The sequence below is a fragment of the Indicator indicator genome, chromosome 3, assembly GCF_027791375.1.
Source record: "Indicator indicator isolate 239-I01 chromosome 3, UM_Iind_1.1, whole genome shotgun sequence".
Classification (NCBI taxonomy): domain Eukaryota; kingdom Metazoa; phylum Chordata; class Aves; order Piciformes; family Indicatoridae; genus Indicator; species Indicator indicator.
In genome coordinates, this window is record NC_072012.1 from 11,197,439 (window position 1) to 11,221,236 (window position 23,798).

The 23,798-nt window shown below is 50.0% G+C and overlaps 2 protein-coding genes across 2 annotated transcripts; both read right to left on the reverse strand.

Moving 5' to 3' along the window:
- Positions 1 to 911: 911 nt before the first annotated feature.
- LOC128981011 (calmodulin, striated muscle) lies at positions 912 to 6,718 on the reverse strand. Its single transcript, XM_054399644.1, has 2 exons — positions 6,699 to 6,718; positions 912 to 1,365 (listed from the first exon to the last, which is right to left on the reverse strand). Exons 1-2 carry the CDS (start codon positions 6,716 to 6,718, stop codon positions 912 to 914), a joined length of 474 nt encoding a protein of 157 aa, XP_054255619.1.
- Positions 6,719 to 9,021: 2,303 nt separating this feature from the next.
- On the reverse strand, positions 9,022 to 23,666 carry NET1 (neuroepithelial cell transforming 1). Its single transcript, XM_054399406.1, has 10 exons — positions 23,574 to 23,666; positions 17,012 to 17,119; positions 16,063 to 16,230; positions 15,152 to 15,214; positions 14,081 to 14,177; positions 13,890 to 13,966; positions 13,153 to 13,410; positions 12,149 to 12,319; positions 10,708 to 10,894; positions 9,022 to 9,698 (listed from the first exon to the last, which is right to left on the reverse strand). Exons 1-10 carry the CDS (start codon positions 23,664 to 23,666, stop codon positions 9,298 to 9,300), a joined length of 1,623 nt encoding a protein of 540 aa, XP_054255381.1. The 3' UTR covers positions 9,022 to 9,297.
- Positions 23,667 to 23,798: the final 132 nt, after the last annotated feature.

Sequence of the window (23,798 nt, forward strand, 5' to 3'; positions counted from 1 at the left end):
CTTTGGGACAGGGATCAGGGTGAGATCCAGCTGCCAACTATCCCCTTAGCTTGTGGGGGTTAAGAAAAGGGCCTCCAACACCTTGAAGGTGCAGATGGCAGACCCCAAAAGAGATGAAGATCTGGGGAGGCCAAGGCCATCACCCTTGGGGTTGATGCCCAGCAGCCACAAGGGACATTTTTCCAGTTTGTAGGGAAGAAGAATGGGAAGGAAGAGGGTGGGAGTGATGTGGGGCTTGACCCTGGGTGAGGTGCACCAATGTCGGTGATCTGGGGGGAGGTGGCGGTGGTGGTGGTTTGGGTTTTCTGTTTGTTTGTTTTAGCAAGGATCCCAAAGAGAAGCCAAAGGAAGAACTGGAAGCCACTAGGACATGGGGGACATTTCTTTATTGGACTTGGCATGGTGCCAGGGGCACATGTGGTGGCCACTGAAACCTCTACAAACAGGAGAGATTCATCTTGTGGTGGGACACCCCACGTTTGTCTGCAACCCCAGAGCCCCATCCTCTCAGGTGGGATGCCCACAGCTGATGTAGATGCTGACTGGTGACACTTTGGCTGGGATTAAAGAGGATTTTCCAGCCTGGGATGGTGGAGAGAAGGTGGTAGAGGATGGAGGGGGCTGGGGGACCACTGGGATCGCTGCTCCCTAGGAAGAAATTAAGGAACAATTTAAGAAAAGAACCACAAACATGGATTTCTTCCAACCACCAGCAAGAGCTGTAGGGCAGGAGGTGGCCATAATGAATGGGAGCCATGCAAGGTCTGGGGGTGGCCACTGCAGTGGGCGGGGTGGACTCCACGGCCTGGGATTTTGCCGTGGCCACTTGGTTGGGCACAAAACCGCATCCCTCCGAGTTACCTGTGAGACGGTGTTGGGAGTGGGTGGTGGCGATGGGGTGGTGGTGGGGGTCACTTCTCCGTCATCATCCTCACAAACTCCTCGTAGTTGACCTGGCCGTCGTTGTTGCAGTCGGCCTCCTTGATCATCTCATCCACCTCCTCGTCCGTCAGTTTCTCGCCCAGGTTGGTCATGACGTGCCGCAGCTCGGCCGCGCTGATGTAGCCGTTGCCGTCCTTGTCGAAGACGCGGAAGGCCTCGCGGATCTCCTCCTCGCTGTCCGTGGCCCTCATCTTCCTCGCCATCAACGAGAGGAACTCAGGGAAGTCGACGGTGCCGCTGCCGTCGGCGTCCAGCTCCCCCACCATGCCCTGCAGCTCCGCCTCGGTGGGATTCTGCCCCAGGGAGCGCATGACGGTGCCCAGCTCCTTGGTGGTGATGCAGCCGTCCCCGTCGCGGTCGAAGAGGGAAAAAGCCTCCTTGAACTCCGCGATCTGCTCCTCCGACAGGCGCTCGGCCATGGCGCTGCCTGCTCGCACGCGGCTGGGTCCCGGCACGCCGCACCGCCGGCGGGGAGGCGCCGCCCGGACCTCCTCCCTCCCACCTGCCTCGCCCCGCAGGAGGAGGAGGAGGAGGAAGGACCTGAGGCATGAGGGAGCGGTTGAGCCATTAGGGTCAGCTGAAAGGGTTCGGCTGGGTCCCAGGGGAGGGGGGGAGTTTTCGGGGTGCTGTAGAAGAAGGGTCACCTCCGCCCCTCCTTGGGCCGCCTTGGCTGCTGTCCCAGCTTGCTCTGCTGGTGGCATTTCGTGGGGACATCTCCTAATTAAAAGTTTTCACAGAATCACAGAGTGTTAGGGGCTGGAAGGGACCTCGACAGATCATCCAGTCCAACCCCTCCTGCCAGAGCAGGATCGCCTATACCAGGTCACACAGGAACTCATCCAGGTGGGTCTTGAATATCTCCAGAGAGGGAGACTCCACAACCCCCCTGGGCAGCCTGTTCCAGTGTTCTGTCACCCTCACAGTGAAATAATTCTTCCTCCTGTTTCTATGGAACTTTCTCAAGTTGAGAATGCCTCAACTTGAGCTGTGGTTTGCATCAGAGCAGTGGTTTTGGGCAGGGGTGCTGATAGAAGGTGGGGATGATAGACACCAATTTTGGCTCCTTCAAGGCAGTTCTGGGAGGGGGAGAGGTGTGGGGGGGGAGATGGAGTTGTGCATAGGTCTCCAGCCCTGCATGAAGAGGTTGATAGGGGTGTCCCCCTCCCAAGTCTCCCCAGCCCCACCACGTTGATGCTGGCAATGTGTCAAAGCTGCTGAGGGAGGGCTCTCTGGTGCAGGTCCAGGCAGGTCCTGGCTGCTTGGAGCTGGTGGAGATCTGAATCAGCCCTGAGACCTTTTCCGGCCTTCCCGGGAGCGGCCCCAAGGGCCCTGGGGCACCTGATGTGGTGGTGCTCATCAGGTGGCTGTGTCATGGGTCCTGCCCTGGTTAGTCAGGGACTGACCCTGGGGATGAGTGAGGGTTAACCCTGTTGTAATGGCTTGCTTTCGGTTTTACTCATCTCTTACAACAGGAACTACAGGAGGGTCCAGAAACAGAAGATGATGTGGGCTATGTCTCTGTCCAACCCTCTGTCCATCCATCTGGTCTCACTGCCTTCTGCCCATCACTCGATCCATTAACCTGCTCATCTCTCCATGCATGCCTCTACCCAACTGCCAATCTATCCACCCAGCCCCCTAATCATCTGTGTCCATCCATCCACCTAACCACCTTACTATCCTTCCCTTCCTTCAACCATCTGTCCTTATATCTCTTTACCCATCCATGCCTTTACATCACCATCCATCCATCAACCACTCACCCCTCTGTGCCCACAAGTGACCTTCATCAGCTAATGTCCCCAGATGACCAAGCTCCACAGCAGAAGATAGGTTGATTTTTCTCAGCTACAGCAAAATGGCACCAGTTTACCCCAGTTTAGCCCAGTCAGGAATTACAGAGGCAGTATTTGGATGGAAGCCCACAAAACAGAAGCCAACCCATGGGACAGCTGAAGAACAACATGGAAGATCATAGGATGTTAGGGGTAGGAAGGGACCTTCAAAGATCATCGAGTCCAACCACCCCTGCCAGAGCAGGACCATAGAGTCTAGCACAGGTCACACAGGAACACATCCAGATGGGTCTTGAAAGTCTCACAGAGGAGACTCCACAACCTCCTTGGGCAGCCTGTTCCAGTGCTCTGACCCTCACAGTGAAGATGAGGCCCCAAGGTGAAACAAAGTGTGGGAGGGGATGGCTGTCTCCAGGAAAACCTGATGTGGAGAACACTGTGGGCTTGTAGATGGCAGCAGTTGCAGGGAGGGGGCAGGAACCTGTCTGGTGAGATGCTGGCACCACTCTGTTTCGGGAAGGGGAGGTCCTAGAAGCTCCTCTTGTGCAATGAGCTGCTCCTTAATTGTCTCATTGCCCATGCTTGCTGTTCTGCTCCAGGTTTAAGGAGATGGAGTCAAAATCGCCCTGAAAGAGCCCACGGGCAGCCGAGGAAGGAGCCAAGGGGAGGAGGAGCTGGCTTGAACCCAGTCAGGAGAAGCAAACACCAACAGATAAGTGTGTGGCAGCAAACCCAGGAGGATTCAGGCGTTGGTTCAAGCTATGGGGGGAGTTGCTTGAGCTCCAAAGTGAAGGTGGGCTGGGGGAGGAGATCCTAGGTCACTTTGTCAAGGACAAAAGGGTTGCTCCATCCTGGGTGTCTCTGAAAGCTGCTGAAGGTTTGGTTTCCCCATTGCTTTTCCATTGCCAGCACCCATCACCTCCCCAGCACCTGTCACCTAACCATGACTAGCACCATTCTCAGCACCCATCACCTCCCCAGCTCCAGCACCTGTCACCTAACCATGACTAGCACCATTCTCAGCACCCATCACCTCCCCAGCTCCAGCACCTGTCACCTCATCATCTCCCCATCATGAGTGTCTATGACCAGTAGCATTATCAGCACTCATGACCTCCCCATCAGCTCCCCTGACCAGCACCATGTTGTAATGGCCTGCTTTCAGTTTTACTCATCTCTTACAAGAGGGAATACAGGAGGGCTTAGAAACAGAGATAATGAGGGCTAGTTCTATGTCCAAGTGTCCATCCATCCATTCTCACTGCCTTCTGCCCATTCCTCTCCATCTACCCAGCTCTCCATCCATGCACCCACCCCTCCATCTGGTGTGTCCATCCATCCACCTTACCAACCATCCATCCATGGTCTGCACCCATGACCTCCCCATCACCAGCACCTATCACCTCTTTTTTGCCTTTCCATGACCAGCACCCAACACCAGCATCCATGTCCTCCCCATCACCAACCAACTCCTTCCACAGCTGCAGCAGTCCCTGGGAGAAGGTCAAGTCAGACCTTGATTTAGATGGAGCTTAACTATGCCCTCATTAGCATGGCAGGTGAATTAACCTCATGAAACTTCCTATGGGCCCATAAAATCCTGGTTAATGTCTGAGTCCTATTTATGGCATCAGAGATGGGCCATGGGATAGGGTGGGAAAGGGGTGAGGCCACCATGGTGGGTGGCAGGAGCACGCAGCCTCCAAGCTTGAACATAGAAGGTTTCACCTCAACATGAGGAAAAGCTTCTTTACAGTGAGAGTGGTGGAACACTGGGACAGGCTGCCCAGAGAGGTTGTGGAGTCTCCTTCTCTGGAGACTTTCAAAACCCACCTGGATGCATTCCTGTGCAGACTACTCTAAGTAATCCTGCTTGGGCAGGGGGGTTGGACTTGATGATGAGGTCCCTTCCAACCTCTAATGTACTGTGATACTGTGATCTGATGGCTATTTTGGCAGCCAGTTTTCCCAGGATCTTTCCAGCCAGAGCTGGAGGGTTCAATGGCTCAAAAAAAAAAAAAAAAAAGAGGGAGCAAGAGGCCAATGCTAAAGCCTCACATGGTGTTTTCCAGGTGGCATCACAGAATCATTGTGGCTGGAAGAGACTGTCAAGATCACCAAGTCTGAACGTTAGCCCAGCACCACATCTACATGGCTTTGTAACTGCTCAGACACTCCTCACAAGACTTGATCTCCAGACCCTTCAGCAGCTTCCTTGATCTTCTCTGGACATGCTCCAGCACCTCAACGTCCTTCTTGTGGTGAGTGGCCTGAAACTGAATCCAGAATTTGAGGTGTGGCCTCACCAGTTCAAGAACACAGTCCCTGCCCTTGTCCTGCTGACCACGCTTTTGCTGATCCAAACCAGGATGGTGGTGGCCTTTTTGGCCACCTGGGCACATGCTGGCTCATCTCCAGCAACTGTTGACCAACCCCTCCCTAGGTCCTTTTCCATGTCATGCTTCTTCAAGCCTGGAGCATCTGTAGGGTTGTTGTTACCCAAGTGCAGGACCCAGCACTTGCCCTTGTTGAACCTCATCCCCATTGAACCAGCCTGGCCAGGGCCCTTTGTAGAGCCTCCCTAACCTGCAGCAAATTCACACTGCCACCCACCTGGTGTCTGCTGCAGACTTACTGAGGGTGCCCTCAATATCCTCATCCAGACCATTGATAAAGACATTAAAGAGAACTGGTCCCAGTACCGGTCCCTGCTCAACCTCAGCATCTGGCTTTGAGCACTCTGACCACGCAGCAGCCAGAGAACTGCCAGAGAAACCCCAGAGCTGCTGGTTAAAAGCCTCTGTTTGGATTATCCCCAGCCTGTGCAGCTCATAACTGAGGGCCAGATGTGCGCAGATGTGCGACGTCTGGGTTTGCACTGCAGACGAGGCGGGGGGAGGCTGATGACATGGTGGAAAAAAGAGAAGGTTGGAGGCAGAGAGGGAAACAGCTCTGACAGGGAAACCTCCGCCGGGCCCCCGCGCTGGCCCAGACGTCCTGAGGTCATTTGGTCTCCTGGGTGTTCCTTGGGATGGGGAGGAACCTCCACACATCCTGGCATCAGTTCCATCAGGAAGAGGTTCAGAGAGGTTGAGCTTGGGCTGCAGGGGTCTCCAAGGGTTGGCAGCTGCCTACTGTAAAGTCTGGCCTTTGGTGACTTGTGTTTGGTTTTAGGCATTGTTTTAATGGAGTTTTCCAAAGCTGAGGCTGAACTTCAGGGTAAGTCCTAAAGCTGGGCTTTTCCAGCCCAAACAAAGGGATTCTCGTCCCACTTTTGGACCTGCCAGATGCCACCATGTCAGAGGAGGGCGGCTGGGATTGAAGTGCCAGGGAGATGCCCTGCTCTGACCTCCGCTCCAGGAAAGTCTCACCTGTAAACCTGATGGTGTTGGCTCTTCTCTGCACGTAGCACCTGAGCTGGGTGGATCCCCAGAGGTAAATACGAGGCTGGCGAGCTGTGTACTGAAGGTGGAGGTGCCCACACATCTGTTGAGTGTGGACACTTTCCTTTGCCCTGGCCACAATGGGGATGGCACCATAGCCACAGGGATGCTGGGGCTCAGGGACACATCACCATGGCCTTGAGGATACAGGGACTCAGGAGCAGGGTGCTGGCCCAGGTGCCCCCCTCTGCCCTTGGGTATTTCACCTGTTTGTCCCTGGGTCTCCCCCTAGATGGGCTGGGTGGTCTTGGCTCAGCAGGACAGGCCAGAGGACTGGCCAAGGCCCTGTAGAGCTCAGCACAGGAGGAAACCAGGGAAGCCTGGATTGTTTAGTCTAGCAAAGCCAGGGCTGAGGAGGAGGAGGAGGGCTGCACATTCCTCTGTGAGGTCCAGAGCAGGGATAGGAACTGCTAGGAGTTCGGGGGTGGTGAAAATTAAGTTCTTGGCTAATTTGCTGTCAGCTGCAGGCAACCAGAGGGAGCTTCAGCCTTGGTCTGATGTGTGGGAGGCTCTCTGCAGGGTTTCCCTGAGCCCCATCAGCTCATAAATGTTGTTTTTTTTTTTTTTTTTTGGCAAAAGGTTTTTTTTTTTTCTCAATTTCTCCCTGCTTGGGAGGGTTGAGCCTCCTCCATATCAAAACTCAGCTTCACCAGTCACAGCTTCGCTGTAAACTCTGTCCCTGCAAACCTGAAACCTTCCCTTGTGAGATGGTGTGGAACCAGAACTGCTCCCCCCAGGAGCTGCAGCCAAGCCCAGACACCCCCCTCCCCCACAGTCAGGCCACAGCTTTTTGAGAGGGTTGTGGAGATCTGATGGTTTCTTCATGGTGTAGCTACATGGGTGCTCCTCACCCCCTCACAAGCTGCCCCAGCAGAAGGGAGTTTACCACATAGGCTCTGCCTGCTGCTTCTGAAGGTTCATCTAGGAGAGGAATAGAATGGGAGAGCTTTCCAGCAGTGGGGGGTGGTTTTTCTTCTGGGGGAAGGAGGTTTTGTGTCTCCAGAAAGGGAAGGACCACTGCCACTTCTTTTCCCCCACAAAGGGAGGGGAGTGATGCAAGCCCTGGAGTGACTCAGGCAGCTGGGACCCGTTTTACAGCTCACCCAGCACGGTGGCTGCCGGGCCCCACACCGCACATGGAGCTCTAACTGCCAGCTCGTGCCCTGCCTGGCCACTGTGGCACGAAGAAGATATGGGCCAGAAATGGGCCAGATGTGGTGTTGAGGGACACCAGGATTTGGCAGAGTTAGAGAATGGTTGGACTTGATGACCTTTAAGGTCTTTTCCAACCAACCAATTCCATGATTTCTCCTGTGAGCTACAGCTCCAAGCTGGAGTGGTGAAAGGTGAGCTGTGTGGTCAGAAGCCCAGGCTGACATTTATCTGCCATGCACCCACAGCACAAACACATTGTCCCTCCCAGGCAGGGATTCAAATGAGGCAGGCAAGAGGCAGTCAAGAATTTAATGGTACTTGGCACTGGAAGCTGTACAACACATTTACAGAGAACCACTCTCTGGTGTCCATGTCCACCCTCTGCCCCTCTCCAATACTGGCCAAGCAGGTGACAGGCACTCACAACCCTTTTCACACCAGTTATGGCTCCTCAAGGATGGGTAGGGTGGGATTGCTGTCCTCACCCTGTCACCACCAGTCAAATGAGAGGAACAACCTGTTGGCTGTGCTCAAAGCTGTCACCCCTTTGTTCCTTACAACGCTTCACAGCGTGATTACCAAGCTGGCATCTCTCACACCTATCTTTGGACCACTAGAACATGGCAGTGTTGCCGGTATGAGTATTTACAACCACTACTTTCTCTGTCCTTACACCTCATCAACTCTTTCTCTTCTCTACCTTTCTACCACATGCAATAAACCCCTTGGTTGCCTCCAGTCCTGCCTCCTTGGCGTTTCATCTCCAAAAGGCAACATCAACAACAACAACGACAACAACATCTACCTTCACTCCCTTCTACTCTAGCCGCTGCTCCTCCTCCCTCCCCAAACCCTTTACAACATGCCTACAACCTTCCTACAACCCCCCTCAGGCAATGCAGTTCTCTTTCAGTAGGGCCAGGAGCATAGAACCACGAGCTGTTTTAGGTTCCTCATGGTCACAGGGGTAACATTGAGTTAGTTTTCCTCACAATCATCATCAGCTCGTAACGCTCCGGCTTTTGCCCACCGCCCCGCAGAGCTGCGGAGTGAGGCGAGGAACCCCACACCGCCTGCAGGGCTCAGGGTGAGAAGGATCAAGTACTTGAAAGGAAAAGCCAAGTTTCAACAACAACAAAATACAAAAGTAAAAAAAAAAAAAAAAAAAAAAAAATCCATCCAAAAAAAACCCCAAAAGAACTCCCCTCCCCCCGGAAACACCCCCAAACTGGAAACAAAACAACTAATAAAAAACCAAAACCCAAACACAAACATTTAAATATCTGGCAGGTTACAAGAGTGAAAATGAGGAATGTACAAAGGACATGCCAAGATCAAAGATTCCAGTAGGTTGAGAACCTGTTGAACCTGGGCTCTGCTTTTTTACCTCCAAGAAGGTGGATTCCAACCACACGCAAAATGTGCTCTACCAGGTGAGAAGAAAATGTGAATTGCGATGCTGAGCCTTGCAGTGTTGAGCCAAACCCCCCCTGCAAAGGGAGGTGGTGCCACCAGGCTTGTGGTGACAACCCAAGTTCCCATTTTCCAGACCCCCCCCCTGCAAAGGGAGGTGGTGCCACCAGGCTTGTGGTGACAACCCAAGTTCCCACTTTCCAGTCTCCAATTCCCAATTCAAAGCCTCAACCCCTCCACTTTCCCAGCCTCGAACCTCACCTGTGGAAATATTTCTGAACCCAAAATGCTCTTCAAACCTGCCATGAGCAAACTGTGGCAGGTTTGAAGAGCACTTTGGGTTCTTGTGGCACTAACTCCAAGGTTAAATGTGGTGGTGGTGTAGGTAAAAAAAGACTCCAGTTCAACAGTGAGCTGGATACCAGTAGCTGCCATGACAACATGAAAACCAACCCAAGATCCCATTCAGCAGAGCGACTCCATGGTGCTCACATTGGAAGGAAAATGTACACAGTTATTTATAAATAAACAGTTTGGCCTCAGGTTCTTCACACCAAGGTTTCTTTCCTCTTCCCACTCAGCTGCTTCTCCCTGCTTTTCCTGTGCCCAGACGACGTTCTGTGAGATTTGGTGCCTTTGCTTTCCTCCGAGTCCAAGGTGGAGCCACGCTCGGATGTGCTTTCGTCGAGCTCCATCTCGGTGATGCCAGACATGGCCAACTGCCTCCTCTGGGCTCTGGTGTTGGGCACGGAGGGGTTGTTCTCCTCGCTCTCTTCGCTCAGCTCGGGCAGGTCCTTCAGCTCAGCGGCAGCGGCGGCTGGCTGGAAGGGAGCGATGGCGGTTCGGATGCAGTTGACCCACTGCTGCTTGTGGAAGACGTCGTTGGCCTGCAGCGTATGGGACTGGCCCGGAGAGGGCTCTTGGAAACGAACTCGGAAGATATTTTTAGCTTGAAGGTAAACAGAGTTAAAAAGCAGATCAGGTCCTAGCTCAATATTTAGAGATTCCATTGCTAGACAAATGGCCTGGGCTGCCCTGCTCTGCATCAGGGAATGGGTTCAAAACGCCCAACAAAAAAAAAGAAGCCAAAGCCCTACAAGCCAGCAGAGACACATGGAAATAGAGGTCTCCTAGTCTAAGCACCTGCTGCACTTCAGGGCCACCAAACGTAAACTGCAAAGCCCAGCAGGGGCAGCCTGAAGGTGGATGTTAACAGATACCATAGAATCATGGAATCGTTTAGGTGGGAAAGGACCTGTGAGCTCATCTAACCTTAACCCAGCACTGCCAGGTCACCACTAAACCATGGCCCTCAGCACCACATCTATACAGCTGTGAAATCTCTCCAGGGACAGGGACTCCAACACTGCTCTGGGCAGACTGTTGCAGGTCTTGACAACCCTTTCGGGGAAGATTTGGTCCTCATGTCTGACCTAGACCTCCCCTAGCACAACTTGAAGACATTTCTTCCTGTCCTATCACTTGTTCCTTGGGAGAAGAAAATGACCTCCACCTAGCTTCAACCTGCTTTAAGGGAGTTTATAGAGAATCAGAAGTTCTCCTCTCAGCTTCCTCTTCTCCAGGCTGAACAACCCCAGCTCCCCCAGCTGCTCCTCACAAGACCTGTTCTCCAGACCCTTCAGCAGACTTTTAACCCTTCTCTGGCCCTGCTCCAGCACCTCAATATCCTTCTTGGAGGGGCCCAAAACTGAACCTAGGATTTGAGGTGCAGCCAAGTACAGGGGACAATCCCTTCCCCAGTCCTGCGGCCACACTGTTGCTGATCCAAGCTCTCCCAAAGGAACCTCAGTCCCTGGGATCCATGTGCAAGTGTAACCACAGAATCGTGGAACGGTTTGGATTGGAAGGGACCTTAAAGATCACCTTTCACTAGACAAGATTGCTCAATCTTTCCTCAGACACAGATACCCACACAAGTGAACTGGTTTGGTCCTTACCTTTATCAGAATTGCCAAAAGCTCCTCGGAAGGACCCTCCCATTTTCACATCACCATCCTGCAGGTCTTCAAGGATCAGCTCCTGTACGGGGATGGGCTGCCTGTACACTTGGTAGGCCTGACGCTCATTGCGAGTGACCGGCCGGGTCAACACCAGGATGTCTTGGAAGAGGAAGACGTAGAGTTTCTGCAAAGGAAGAGAGACCTGAACATGAGCAAGGTGGTGCACTCTGGATCCCGAGAGACTGCACGCCCTCTGGGATTCAAGGCCACATTATCTCAAGTTTCACCCACATTAACTTTCCAAGTTTCCTGAAGGTGCTGGGAGGAGTGGTGGCACAGACTAGAGTTGCATCAACTGGTTTATTGTTTAAACAACCTTTAAAACATGAGTTATGATTTGCAGCTGCCATGAACAGCAAGATTAGAAGCAATATATTGGGGCTGTTCAGCCTGGAGAGGAGAAGGCTCCATGGAGACCTTATAGTGGCCTTCAAATACCCGAAGGGGCCTATGAGAACGCTGGGGAGGGCCTTTTTACAAGGGCTTGTAGTGATAGGATAAAGGAATGGATTGAAGCTGGAAGAGGGGAGATTTAGACTGGAGATTGGGAAGAAATTCTTTCCAGTGAGGGTGGTGAGAGACTCTAACAGGTCGCCCAAGGAGGTCATGGAAACCCCCTCCCTGGAGGTGTTCAAGGCCAGGTTGGATGAGGCCTTGAACAACTGGAGGGTGTCCCTGCCGTCCCTGCCAAGGTAGGTGTGGGGCTGGAAATAGATGATCTTTAAGGTCCCTTCCAACCCAAACCATTCTATGATTCAATATATTTTCTGACAATAAAAAAATGCTTCACAGGTGCAGCAGTGTAATGCCTGAACTGAACAAAAAAACCAACCAATCAACCCCCCCCCAAAAAAAAAAAATCAAACAGAAAAAGATCTGATGTTAAAAATGAGGCTGCTTCTACAAGCCCAAACAAAAAGCAGCACACCCTGGAGTGCAGAAGGGTCTTTCAGTGCTACAGCAGCAGGAGACAAACCCCTGGCAGTGCAGCTCAAAGGCAAACAAGGTTTTGCAGGAAGACTTTTGTTTGGAAAAGCTGGGGAATGTCAGAGCACCTGAAAGTAAACAGCCAGCAGGAAATCCCTTTTGATGGAGTGCTGGGGCACGAAGCACACTTTGGATGGTAATTTAGGGCTAATTATTTTCCAGCTTCTGAAGGCCCAATTGTAAATCTGTCAGTTGGAAACTTTCCCTTGCACCCTGAAACGCAGACTGCTGTCAGATGCTTTCTTTTCTGCTTGTTATATTTAGCTAATTGTCTAAACTAATCCTGAAGATGGAAAGAGCTCTTGCTTCTGCTCTAACAAACAGTTTGTACAATCTCTGAGGGAAGGTTTTCAAACCTGAGGATTAATTACCCTGAACCCAAGGGACTTACATGTCCATTTTTATTCTTCAGTTCCCCATGGCACAGTAAAGCTTTGCTGCCTTCAATCCTTGGGTCCTTCTGCTTCTCATCCAGGTACTCCAGCTTGTCAATGTAGTACTGGCAGTCTGACTCCCCCTTCTTCAGGTTGATGTCAGAGAGGACTCCTTGGATTATAGATATCTATAAAGTAAAACATTTACAAAGCATTAAATTGTGACCTTAGCTTGTGTAGAATCACAGAACGTTAGGGGTTGGAAGGGACCTCTACAGATCAAGTTCAACCTCCCTGCCAAAGCAGGATCACCTAGGGCAGGTCACACCAGAAAGTGTCCAGGTGGGTTTTGAAAGTCTTCAGAGAAGGAGACTCCACAGCCTCTCTAGGCAGCCTGCTCCAGTCCTGTCACCCTCACAGGAAAGAAGCTTTTCCTCACGTTGAGATGGAACCTCCTGTGCTCCAGCTTATACCCACTGTTTCTCGCCCTATCACTGGGCACCACAGAAAAGAAACCATCACCTTCATCCTGACACACATCCCTCAGATATTATAGATGTTAATAAAATCCCCTCTCAGTCTTCTCTTCTGCAGACCGAACAGCCCTAGGTCTCTCAGCCTTTCTTCATAGGAGAGATGTTCAAGTCCCCAGTCATCCTTGCAGCTCTCCATTGGATTCCCTCCAGTAGATCCCTGTCTGTCTTGAACTGGGGAGCCCAACACTGGACACAGTATTCCGGCTGTGGTCTCATCAAACCAGATTAGAGGGGGGGGAGAACCTCCCTAGACCTGCTGGACACATTTTTCTTGAAGCTCTCCTTCCCTTTAAGCGCTATTAAAGAACTCCAAACGATGGAGCCCGTGTGATCTCCCACTTGCTTTCACAAAGGGTCACAGTTGCAGGTTTGTGCCCATCAAGAAAACTACCCCATGAAATTGCTGAGGGTTTAAGAAAGCTTTCTGGGCCTCCAGAACCACAGGCTAAAGTCAGAAGAGGGATCATGAAATCACTATTACTTACGGCTTCTTCCAGAATCTGGATATCAGGATGGTCTTTGGGAGTGTGCCTCAGGATCTCTTTCAGGAGCAGTGGGTACTTGACCAGTCGGCTTCGAGGGATGTCCAAGAAGCTCCAGAGGTCCAGCTTGCGGCTGAAGGGAGACTCAAGGCAGCGCTGAAGGAAGTCCTGCACTCTGCGGTCCTGCTTCTTCTGATCCAGAAGGGCTTTGGCTGCCAGCTGATTGCTACAATAACCTTTGTAGGCATGGAGCCGTGGTAACTGCAGGAGAACAGAATACCCAAGAGTCAGATTCCACAAAAGGAAAGCAAGTCACATGGACATGTCAAACCTGGGGAGTTCCACTGCCCTTACTGTGATACTCTGCCCACTCAAAGCAGCTAACAGACTAGCCAGTCTTTTGTGAGGAGAACAAGGGCACCCTCATGCAGGGCCACGAAAGTTCAGATGTTTGAGATCAACAGTGATACCACCACTGAAATCACAGTAGTGACAAACAGTTCAGAAGACAGAGACATTTCCAGCATAAATCAGCAAATCATTGCAGTCACACCAGCCCAAGGCCCCAGGGTGAAATGGTGGCCCATTACAGCTGACAGAGACCCATTGTTTCAGTGGAGCCAGGATTTCCGGGTCAATCTCTTTGCTCAAGGCCACAAGAGCCCAGGGATATTTGGCTTCTAGGTTTAAATGTTCCTGAAGCTCATTTTCAGCCAGTTGTCTCCAAGTTATGTACTCACCCACTTCACAAGAATGGGCCCAATCTGCTCCACTGTTCCATCTGGTTTTGTTGCTTCTCCTAAACTTGCCAACAAGTCTGGAATTGAAACACAGAAAATGAAATTGCAATGATGCCCCAGCAAGATGTTCTAACGTAAGAAGGCACAGAGTTAGTCAGCATCATAGGTGAGAATGATCCAGCTGCTCTTACCTTCATGCAGAGGAATGTAGGAATCCAAGTCCCCAAATATGTGGGTGAGTTCCTCCTCAGACATGATAGAGAGTTTCAGCATGGGATCATGATAGGCCTGTCAAAGAACACCAGTATTAAAATATCTTCAAATCCCCCAAGCCAAAAGCTGACAAAATTTAAATACCAGGAGATGTTTAGACAGACAGAAGTGAAGCCGACAGGAACATCCACTGTGATCACCAAAACAGGTCATATGAAGGCATCAAGGCCTTCAAATGAAAAGGACTTTCCTGTCTGAACTGTTCTCAGCTAGGAGAGAGGTTCCCCAGCCAGCTCTGCAGGACTGCAAAGCACAGTCCTTTCTTTGATGGGTTTGTTGCAACCAAATCAATCAGTAGAGGTCAACTTTCCAGGCCAGCTTTCCAGCTGTGGGTTCTGGGCCAGATAAAGCTGCTATGTCCTGTGTGAAGGTGCAAAGGAAGTTCCTTATTTTCTGTAAGGCAGGATCATAGAATTGTTTTGGTTGGAAAAGACCTCCAAGATCATCAAGTCCAACTGTCAAGCCTAAGACCACCATGTCCCAAGGTGCCATGTCCACACATTTCTTGAACCCATCCAGGAACAGTAGCTCTACCACCTCCCTGGATAACTGATTCCAATGCCTGTAAATTTCAGTAAAGACATTTTCCCTAATATCAAATCTAAACATCCACTGGTGCAATTTGAGGCCATTTCCGCTTGTCCTGTCACCTGACACTAGGGAATCGAGACCAACCCAACCTCACTCCAACCTCCTTTCAGAAAGTTGTTGAGAGCAATGAGGTCTGCCCTCAGCCTCCTTTTCTCCAGACTGAACAATCCCAGTTCCCTTAGCTGTTCCTTGTAAGGCCATTCCTCTGTTCTCCAGACCCTTCACCAGCTTTGTTGTCCTTTTGTGGACACAGTCCAGCACTTCCATGTCCTTCTTGGAGGGGCCCAAAACCGAACCCAGTATTTGACGTGTGGCCTCACCAGGCCCCAGTCCAGGGGGACAATCCTTTCCTTAGTCCTGCTGGCCACAATGACTACAGAAAAAAAGACACCACTCACCTTTCTGGCAAGCTTGAGGTCCTCAATTAGGTCCTGTTCTCCCCTGGACATCTCATAGATTGCCTGTGGGGGGCAGGGATAAAGAATGGAGAGTAATTTTTAATCCCAGCTTTCTTCTGAAAGAGCCTTTCAGAACGCTCACATAATGTACATCCTGTCTCTGCAGCCTGAATAGGGGCTTTTGCCATCTGAAATCATGGCACCTGGACACCACCATCTCAAGTAAATCTGCTGCCTTTCCCAGCTTCCAGAAAGCAACATCACTTACAAGTGTGTGAAAGCTCCAAGGCTCGTGCACAAGCCAAATTAAATATTAGCCCCTTTTAAATCACAGCTTTTAACATAGGCCAGCACAAAAAAACCCAAACCCCAGAAAACCCTCAGAGGTCAAATCCCAGGCGTCTTTAGTCAGCTTCTGTGTTGTCACTAGAAGATTTGTCTAAGAACTACAGGAAAAAAGGCAAGCCAAGGCCTTGCTGTTTGGCTTTCAACCAGTTGTTAAGAGCTTTGAGAGAAAGACAGCTGGCTTTACAAGGAGCTCCACTCTGGGGCTGCTGCAAAGCAACCAGCAGGGCTGGGGCTCACATTTCAGAAATGCGGAGCACCCCCACGCAGAGTTTGGCATCTCTGAAGGATCAGACTGCGGAGATGAGCTCCCTAGTGACTCCAGAGAGACAACTCTACCTTTTCCCATGCTTAGTGCACAAATAAATCTAGTGAAGGTGCACGGGAAGACCAAGTCACCCACAAACGTTCATTGCTCCCTTCTCTGCCAAGCAAATAGCCTGAGCCAAGGGCTTGGCTGCCTTTCCCAGACCTGCTGTAGCCTTTCCCCTGCTCTGGCAGGGGGAGTTGGACTACATGATCTTTCAAGGTCCCTTCCAAGCCCTAACATTCTGTGATTCTCCTACCTCCTGGCGCTTGATTTCTTTGGTGCTCAAGGATTCTTTCATGTTGACATCTAACATCTCAGACCAGAGCACGCTGTTCCTTCGTTTAGGAGGAGTAGGGGCAGCAGATCTGCTGCATGGCTTCTGGGCGCAGGCAGGAGATTTGCTGTCGCTGCGAAGGGTGAATGACTAAAGGGATTAAAACAAACATAAAAATCTGTTAAAAAATAAATAAATCTGACGGGCAAACATTTCAGAAGAGCTGTAGTATTAACCGTACCCCTCCCAATCCTTCATCCTCTCCTGCTGTGCAGGGCAGGAAAACACACCCAGACACTTTTCCTTAGATAAAGGAACACTTTAATCAAGCTGCTGAGAGAGGCCAGAGGTTGGCAAGCTCTGCCCTGAGCCTCTCCCGCACGCATCCAACAGCAGCCCTAGGGAGGAGGTAAAGTTTGGGTCTATTTCCAAGGTATGAGGAAGTCAATAAAGCAGGATCATAACTACCTAGAACGGGGCTAATCAGGAGCCACTTGAACTTTGCTCTCACCATTAGCAATGTTACTAAAAGCCAGACACAGAAGCTCTTTTATCTGCACGGGTAGGGTAAGGAATCCTTGGGATAACACTTCTCTTACCTCACTGCACAGCAAGAGCAGTTCACCCTGAAGCACATGCTCCAACACATGTATCTCAAGCACTGCTATAGCTTTATCAACTTGTTCTCCTTATCTGAATTAGTTGATTGTTGTTACTGCTTAAACCTTCAGTTACCTGTTTATCTAGTGAATCACCTCTGAACTCCTGAACTCATCCCCACGTCCCAACCAAGCTTTCTGTGCTTGCACAAATCAGAGAGTGGATTTTCAAGGGATGTTTCATGATCTCAGTGCCTGCTTTAGCAACATCATACAGGCAGCACCTTCTCTGTATTTCTGGGCTCTGAGGACCAGAAGTTCCTGGTTTTTACCTGTATTGTCTGCCCGAAGCGCCGAACTGCACCATTTCTGACAGGAGAGATCAGGTTGGCCAGGGATGTGACCCGTGACAGCGGCCGAACCCGCTTATTGCTTGGTTCCTGTCAACAAAGCAGAGAACAGATCTTACTGGCTGTGACTTTCACCTTGTCCCTTCTGTCCCCTGCTACTCAGAACCTTGAATACTGAGTTCAGTTTTGTGGTCCTGACTACAAAAAAATGCATTGAGGTACTGTAGAGGGTCCAGAGAAGAAGCTGGTGAAGGGTTTAGAGCACAAGTCTTGTGAGGAATGGCTGAGGGACCTAGGGTTGTTCAGCCTGGAGAAAAGGAGGTTTGAGGGGAGATCTTCTGGCTCTCTACAACTCCCTGAAAGGAGGCTGGAGCCAGGTGGGTGCTGGTCTGTTCTCCCTAGTAACAAGTGGTAGGACAAAAGGAAATGGTCTCAAGTTGCACCAGGAGAGATTTAGGTTGGATAGGAGAAGAAACTTCTTCACTGAAAGGGTTCTCAAACATTGGAACGGGCTCCCCAGGGAGATGGCTGCATCCCCATCCCTGCAGGTGTTTAAAAGCTGCAGAGATGTGGTGCTGAGGGACATGGTTTAGTGCCAGACTTGATAGCATTAGAGAATGGTTGACCTTGATGATCTTAAAGGTCTTCTCCAATTGAAATGGTTTTATGATTCATATCTCAAGTGGCTCAGGCAGTTTTAAAAAGCATGAGCCCACTTAAGGAGTGGGAAATGTAGCACAGCGAGTGTTCTGAAGCAGCCATTCATCTTAAAAGGAAAGCTGAGGCTGTAAATATTTGTCTGAACTTCAAGGCTGCAATTAAACTTTGGAGTCTTTGCCCAGGGTAAAAGAGGTAAGATAACACCCACACCAGTCAGAAATCAAAACAGGGCTTCAACTGGGACTGTTAGGCTCTGAACATAAATAGACTGAAGCATTCTCCTCTGCATTTAAAACAAGTGACTGTCATCTAAAGATGGAGCTGTGATCTCCTTCTATATTTTATCATGTTTTTCTCTGCAGAAAGAATGTATTTTTTCCATTTTAATTTTATTTTGGAGAGAAAAGTAGCAGTTGGAGCCCAGGATGGCCTCAGCAACTATTCTAACAAACAGCAAATGACCACATGCTGAACATTCCTGCAAGGGAAATGCACACACAAAGTGGATCAAGTTTAAAACCTTCAGCTTACAAAGCTTCCTCCTCCTCCTTCTACTCCCCCTTCTCTACACCCCACCAAGTCATCATAATTTTTCCTACACGTTGTTTAGATTTGAAAGATAAGAGCTTCTGCTTTTCTACACCACTAATCCCTGAGCCCAGAGCATTTTCAGTTCTGTCCTGACCAAAAGGCTGCCAAGAAAGAGGAAATGCCCTATGGAAACCTGCTGCTTAAGCTCAGATCAGGTTTTAACATCTTCATAGAATGCTTTGGGTTGGAGGTCACCATAAAGATCACCTAGTTTCAATCTCCCTGTCATTGGCAGGGACACCTCCTACTAGACCAGGTTGCTGAAGGCCCCTTCCAACCTGGCTTTGAACGCTTCCAGGCTTGAAGCCTCCACAACTTCTCTGAGCAACCCATTCCAGTGCCTCACCACCCTCATGGGGAAGAACTTCCTCCTAATGTCTAGTCTAAATTGAGCTTCTTCCAGTTTGAAGCCATTACCCTTTGTCCTGCCACACCATGCCTTTATAAAATGTCCCTCTCCAGCTCTCCTAGAGGCCCCCTTCAAATTCTGGAAGGCTGCTCTAAGGTCTCACTCTTCTCCAGGTTGAACAACCCAAACTCTTTCAGACTGTCCTCGCAGGCGAGGTGTGTCTGTTGGAGCCTGCTGGAGGTTGTCACCATGATGGGAATCCTATCCATTTCACACCCAAATTAGTATATTTTAAGGACTGTACAGGAAAGGTGGGCACCATGGGATGGCCAGGAAGGGATGGGCTCAGAGCTTAAAGCTAGATGAGGTGCCCTGCTGCTCCTAAACATCTGGCAGATGGTTCAATGTGACTCATCGTCAAAAGAAAGCTTCTTAGTATGGAATTCTGATGAAGCAGTCTCTTTTTTTGAGCTCTTCTCAGTAGAAATGTTACTAAAGGCTTATGAGGCATTTCTGGTTAATTATGGCTGAGTCCCTGCTCTTTTCCAAAGGCTAAAAGTTAAAGATTGCTTAGGACAAGGTTTCCCCTGTCTCTATTTCCAGTCTGAAATTGCAAGATGAGGTGTCCCAACCCTTCACTTCTGTGGAGCAACAGAAGTGACAGATGCTGAAAGCCAAAAAAGGGGTAATAGGCACATAGAGAGCTGGATTCCAGTCATGAGATTGAGGACGCATAAAAGCTCCCTGTGTAAGATCCGATTTCAGCAACATGAGCCGAGGAGTGGCTGTCTGCCTGCCTACATGCCGTGTTAAGCAACAGGGGAGGTGAGCTCACACTGAATGAAGCCTTCAGAGTTGCAGGGGAGGGGAAACATGAAAAGAAATTTATGAGTGATGCAGAACAGAAAGACCTCTTGGTACAGCACAACGCCTGTTCCAAGCTGTGTTTGAAAGGTTTAGGTAAGCTTAGAACTAGGGAGGTAATACAGGAATGGGGAAAAGCTGTAACGGAGTATCATAGAATGGGTTTGGTTGGCAAAGCCCTCTATAATCATTGACTCCAAACATCAACCTAACACCACCATGGCCATTAATCAATGTCCCAAAGTGCCATATCCACGTGTCTCCAGGGACGGTGACTCCACCACCACCCTGAGCAGCCTGTTCCACTCCCTGACCACTTTTGCACTACAGAAATTTTTGCTAATACCCAACCTAAACCTCTCCTGAGGCCATTTCCTCTTATCCTATCACTGGACACTAGGGAGAAGAGACCAATCCCCACCTCACTCCAGTCTCCTTTCAGGGAGTTGTAGAGAGCAGTAAGGTCTCCCCTCAGCCTCCTCTATCAGACTAAGCAACTCCAGTTTTCTCAGCTACTCCTCACAGGCTTTGTTCTCCAGTCCCTTCACCAGCTTTGTTGCCCTTCTCCAGACATGCTCCAGCACCTTAGTGTCCTCAACCATGAGACCTCAGTGCTCAGCTGGATTTTGATACATCATGGGGAATACTATGGTTGCTTCTTTCCTTTGCCAACCAAGAAAGAGTCTGTCAGGAAAACGATTATGCAGAAGGCTGGGAAGTTAGGCTGAGCTCAAAATTAGACAAGGCAATGTTGATTAGTTACAGACATTTCTGAAGTGAAGGAAAAGGATGGGTGTTTGCTTCTAGAAAAACATACATCAGTGTGCGAGAATAAAGGGACACAGGCCAAGACACGCTTAAGAAACAGCAAGAATGTAAGCAGAAAATACAAACATAAACCACACACAGCTCTGTGATATAAATAGCATGGAAAAGAAAAAAGTGACACTGAAAATGAATAGCAAGAAACCTCGGTGCTTTAAAGAAGCACACCGAGGTGCTGGAGCAGGTCTAGAGAAGGACAGTGAACCTGGTGAAGGGTCTGGAGAACAGGTCTTATGCAGAGCAGCTGAGGGAACTGGCATTTTTCAGCCTGGAGAAAAGGAGGCTCAGGGGAGACCCTGGGCTATCTACAACACCCTGAAAGGAGATTGGAGTGAGGTGGGGATTGGTCTCCCTAGCAACAAGCGATAAGAGGAAATAGCCTCAAGTTGCATCACGGGAGGTTTAGGTTGGACATCAGAAGAAACTTCTACACTGAAAGGATTCTCAAACACTGCAACAGGATCCCCAGGGAGGTGTTCGATTCACCATTCCTGGGGGTGTTTAAATGCCACAAAGATGTGGTACTGAGGGACATGGTTTAGCAGCAGACCTGTAAGAGAATGGTTGGACTTGATCATTAAGGTCTTTTCCAATGAAAGTGATTCTGTGACTCTATTCTATGATCTAGAATGCCTGTGAAGTCTTTTTGCAGCTTGCTGTTGAAGGATCAACTCCATGGCCTTTCCAGAGAGGAGATACAATGACACACTCTGTGCAAAGGGACATGTGTGGATGCCTTCCCGGCACATCTGTGCAGGGCTGAAGTAACACATGCACACGTACAAGGTCTGGCAGAAGGCATTCCTGCCTCGGCACTGGGGACAGGCGGAGCAAAGGGGCTCCCTGCCTTTATAAATCACTGCTTTTGTGAACAGTTGATACGTTCTGAGATCTGCAAAAGCAGGCTCGCAGCAGAAGTCACTGCTTTCCTCAAGTGGGAGCACAGCTCTTCTGCTCCCAGGAGGGAGGAATTTCACACAGATTGGCACGACCTGAGCGCTGTCTGTAGACACGATGTGCTCCCTGGGGCGTTCAGCCAAGAGAAAAACGTCTGTGCGCCGTAAATTCAGCTGAGCAAAAGGCCATTTCCCCTCTCTTCAAGGGAAACAAATCCCACTTTCTGTCCTGCAAGTGCTCTCAGACCTGGTTGCCAAAAATAACCCCAACAACCCAACATCTTTTTTCTTCTCCTTCCAGCGATACCGTTTGAACCAAGGCAGGGAAGGGGGGAACAAACCCCCTCTCCTTAGAAACCTCACCTCTGAGATCTGCATTTCAGCCTGGGGTCACGCACTCCCCTTACAGTCAAACTCAGCCGGCTGGAGGGTGTAAACTGAGCCGCAGTTCATGCTATGGATAACTTTGGCTCAGTGCTTTGGCGGTTTTTTTTTAGTGCTGTTCTTGCAAACAATGATTAGCCTGTCTCCACACTGTATTACTTAGAGCAGCCCAGATTAGAATGAAGTCTGCAACGCTTCTGTACCAAGCTGGAGATGTTAAGCACTATGGCACCGACAGACAATTAAAACCTCAGCGAGTTCAACAGTGCTTCTCGCTTCCATTCACATTATAATTAATGTATTTTTAACCAGGGGACTCTTTATTAAAAGCAGATACATCATAAACATGCACACAAAAGCTATATTTGTGCCTGGGTGCCTCAGCTGGCAGGCAGAACTTACCACCAGTCAAGAGCGTTGGAGCTCAGGTTAACTCTTCACACTGTGAAAGGTTTGCATCTTTGCTGCTTGATAGAAACCAGGCTCTGCTTTTGAGCAAGGAACATTTTCCACTAGCAGCATGCACACCTACAAACCTTTCCCCCTGTACTAGGTAATAATAATTAGTGGTTTTACAAGGATCACTTACTAGAGAGCAATGTTCTACGTGCCACTCACGGACCAAGGCACACAAATAAGGTGACAAATTTAAAAGCCATGCATAACGAAACTTCTCCTATTAAGCCAGCTAAGCAAAAGGGGATTTTAGTCACCAGCTTGAGTAATTCCTGCCAGAAATTGTCACCTGATTATCTTAAGATTCACGTGCGAGGAGCTTGCTGAACCTCAAGCTCTGCTGTCTGCACTCAAATTGAACAACCAGGCTCTGGCTTGATAGGTTGGTATAGAGATGACAACCTTCTTCTTTCTCAAATTCATTGGGCTGTTTACCACCAAGGAGGAAATCTGGCCTCACACTCTGCTGATAACTGCAGTGGCTCTTGATAGCAACTCAGTACCTGGCACTGATAGGAGCACTGGCTGAGAAGTCATTACCCAAGCCCAGACCCAAAGTTTAACCTCACAGTGAACGTGGTGAAATGCTGTCCCAGGCTGCCCAAAGTGGTGGCAGATGCCTGGAAGCATTGCAGGTCAGGTTGTGTGAGGCTCTGAGAAACCTGCTGTAGTTGAAGATGTCACTGCTCACTACAGGGGGGCTGGATTAGATGACCTTTAAAGGCACCTTCCAATCCAAACCATTCTGTGACACCCAACATGCTGGTTCTACCCTACAGAAAATACATACTTGAAGAATTAGAGTTGATTTACTCTCCTTTGGCAGATCTGGTTTCCCTTTTCCACAATGAGATTGCCCAAGTCTGGCTGTTTTAAAGCCAGGACTTTTTAAGAGGCTGGCAACACAAACCTCTCAAACCCCAGAGATGTCTGGAACCATCTTTTTTTTTTTTTTTTTTTAATTAACTTTTCCTCATCTCACTGCTACTCTCAGCCATAAAACTCAGCCCAAGACAACCAGTCCCTACCTGGCTGTTGAACTTCTGCCTTCTGTCTCAGCAGGAGGCATTTGAACACTGCAATTATTCTCATCTACATAACAACAGATCAAAGCAACAACAATACTTCCCCCCCAAAAAGAGAAAAATCCTCAAAACTCCAACCAACACCCATGATTATTATTTTTAAGGAGGGGTTACGCAGCAAACAAACGCCCTATATAGGAAAAAACCTGTCAGTGGAAAGAGGACAGAGAGCAACAGGCAGGTTTTTAATGGAAACCCCACTGAGAGGTGCAGGGGTGGTTCAGTGAGGTGCTAGGCTTGGCTTCGGCTCCCCGCTCCCACTACTCCTGGGGTTAGACATTGGAGTTTTAAAGGAAAATTTGAGTTTTCGTCTAAATCGCTGCCTGCACCTCACTCTGAGCCAGCTCCCGGCGCACAAGGCGTGAAGGTGCAGAGTCTCCCAAACCCACCCCTTTCCCCCCTTTAGCCCCCCAAATTTTCCCCCTCTTCCTCACCTCCTGCTCCCTGAAGGACTGATTCTGCGCATCAATCACCCGGATAGTCCTTTTGATGGGGAGCAATCCCCCGAGCTCGTCGTGAGCCACCATGGTCACCGCTCCCAGCGGCTCTTCTCTCCCCCCACCCCTCCCCGAAGCCTTTAGCGCAGCCGACTCAGCTCTCGCTCATGCCCGCTCTGAGGCCACCGCCCAGCCGCGACCCGACCTCACCGCCGGGGGCGG

Coding starts and splice junctions, on each gene's coding strand:
- LOC128981011 (XM_054399644.1), bottom strand. CDS start 6,718: ATGGGGCTCAGGGAAACCCT. Junction 1,366..6,698: donor ATGGGGCTCAGGGAAACCCT/GCAGAGAGCCTC, acceptor GCGAGCAGGCAG/CGCCATGGCCGAGCGCCTGT.
- NET1 (XM_054399406.1), bottom strand. CDS start 23,666: ATGGTGGCTCACGACGAGCTCGGGGGATTGCTCCCCATCAAAAGGACT. Junction 17,120..23,573: donor AGTCCTTCAGGGAGCAGGAG/GTGAGGAAGAGG, acceptor CTTTGTTGACAG/GAACCAAGCAATAAGCGGGT. Junction 9,699..10,707: donor TTTTGGCAATTCTGATAAAG/GTAAGGACCAAA, acceptor TTTACCTTCAAG/CTAAAAATATCTTCCGAGTT.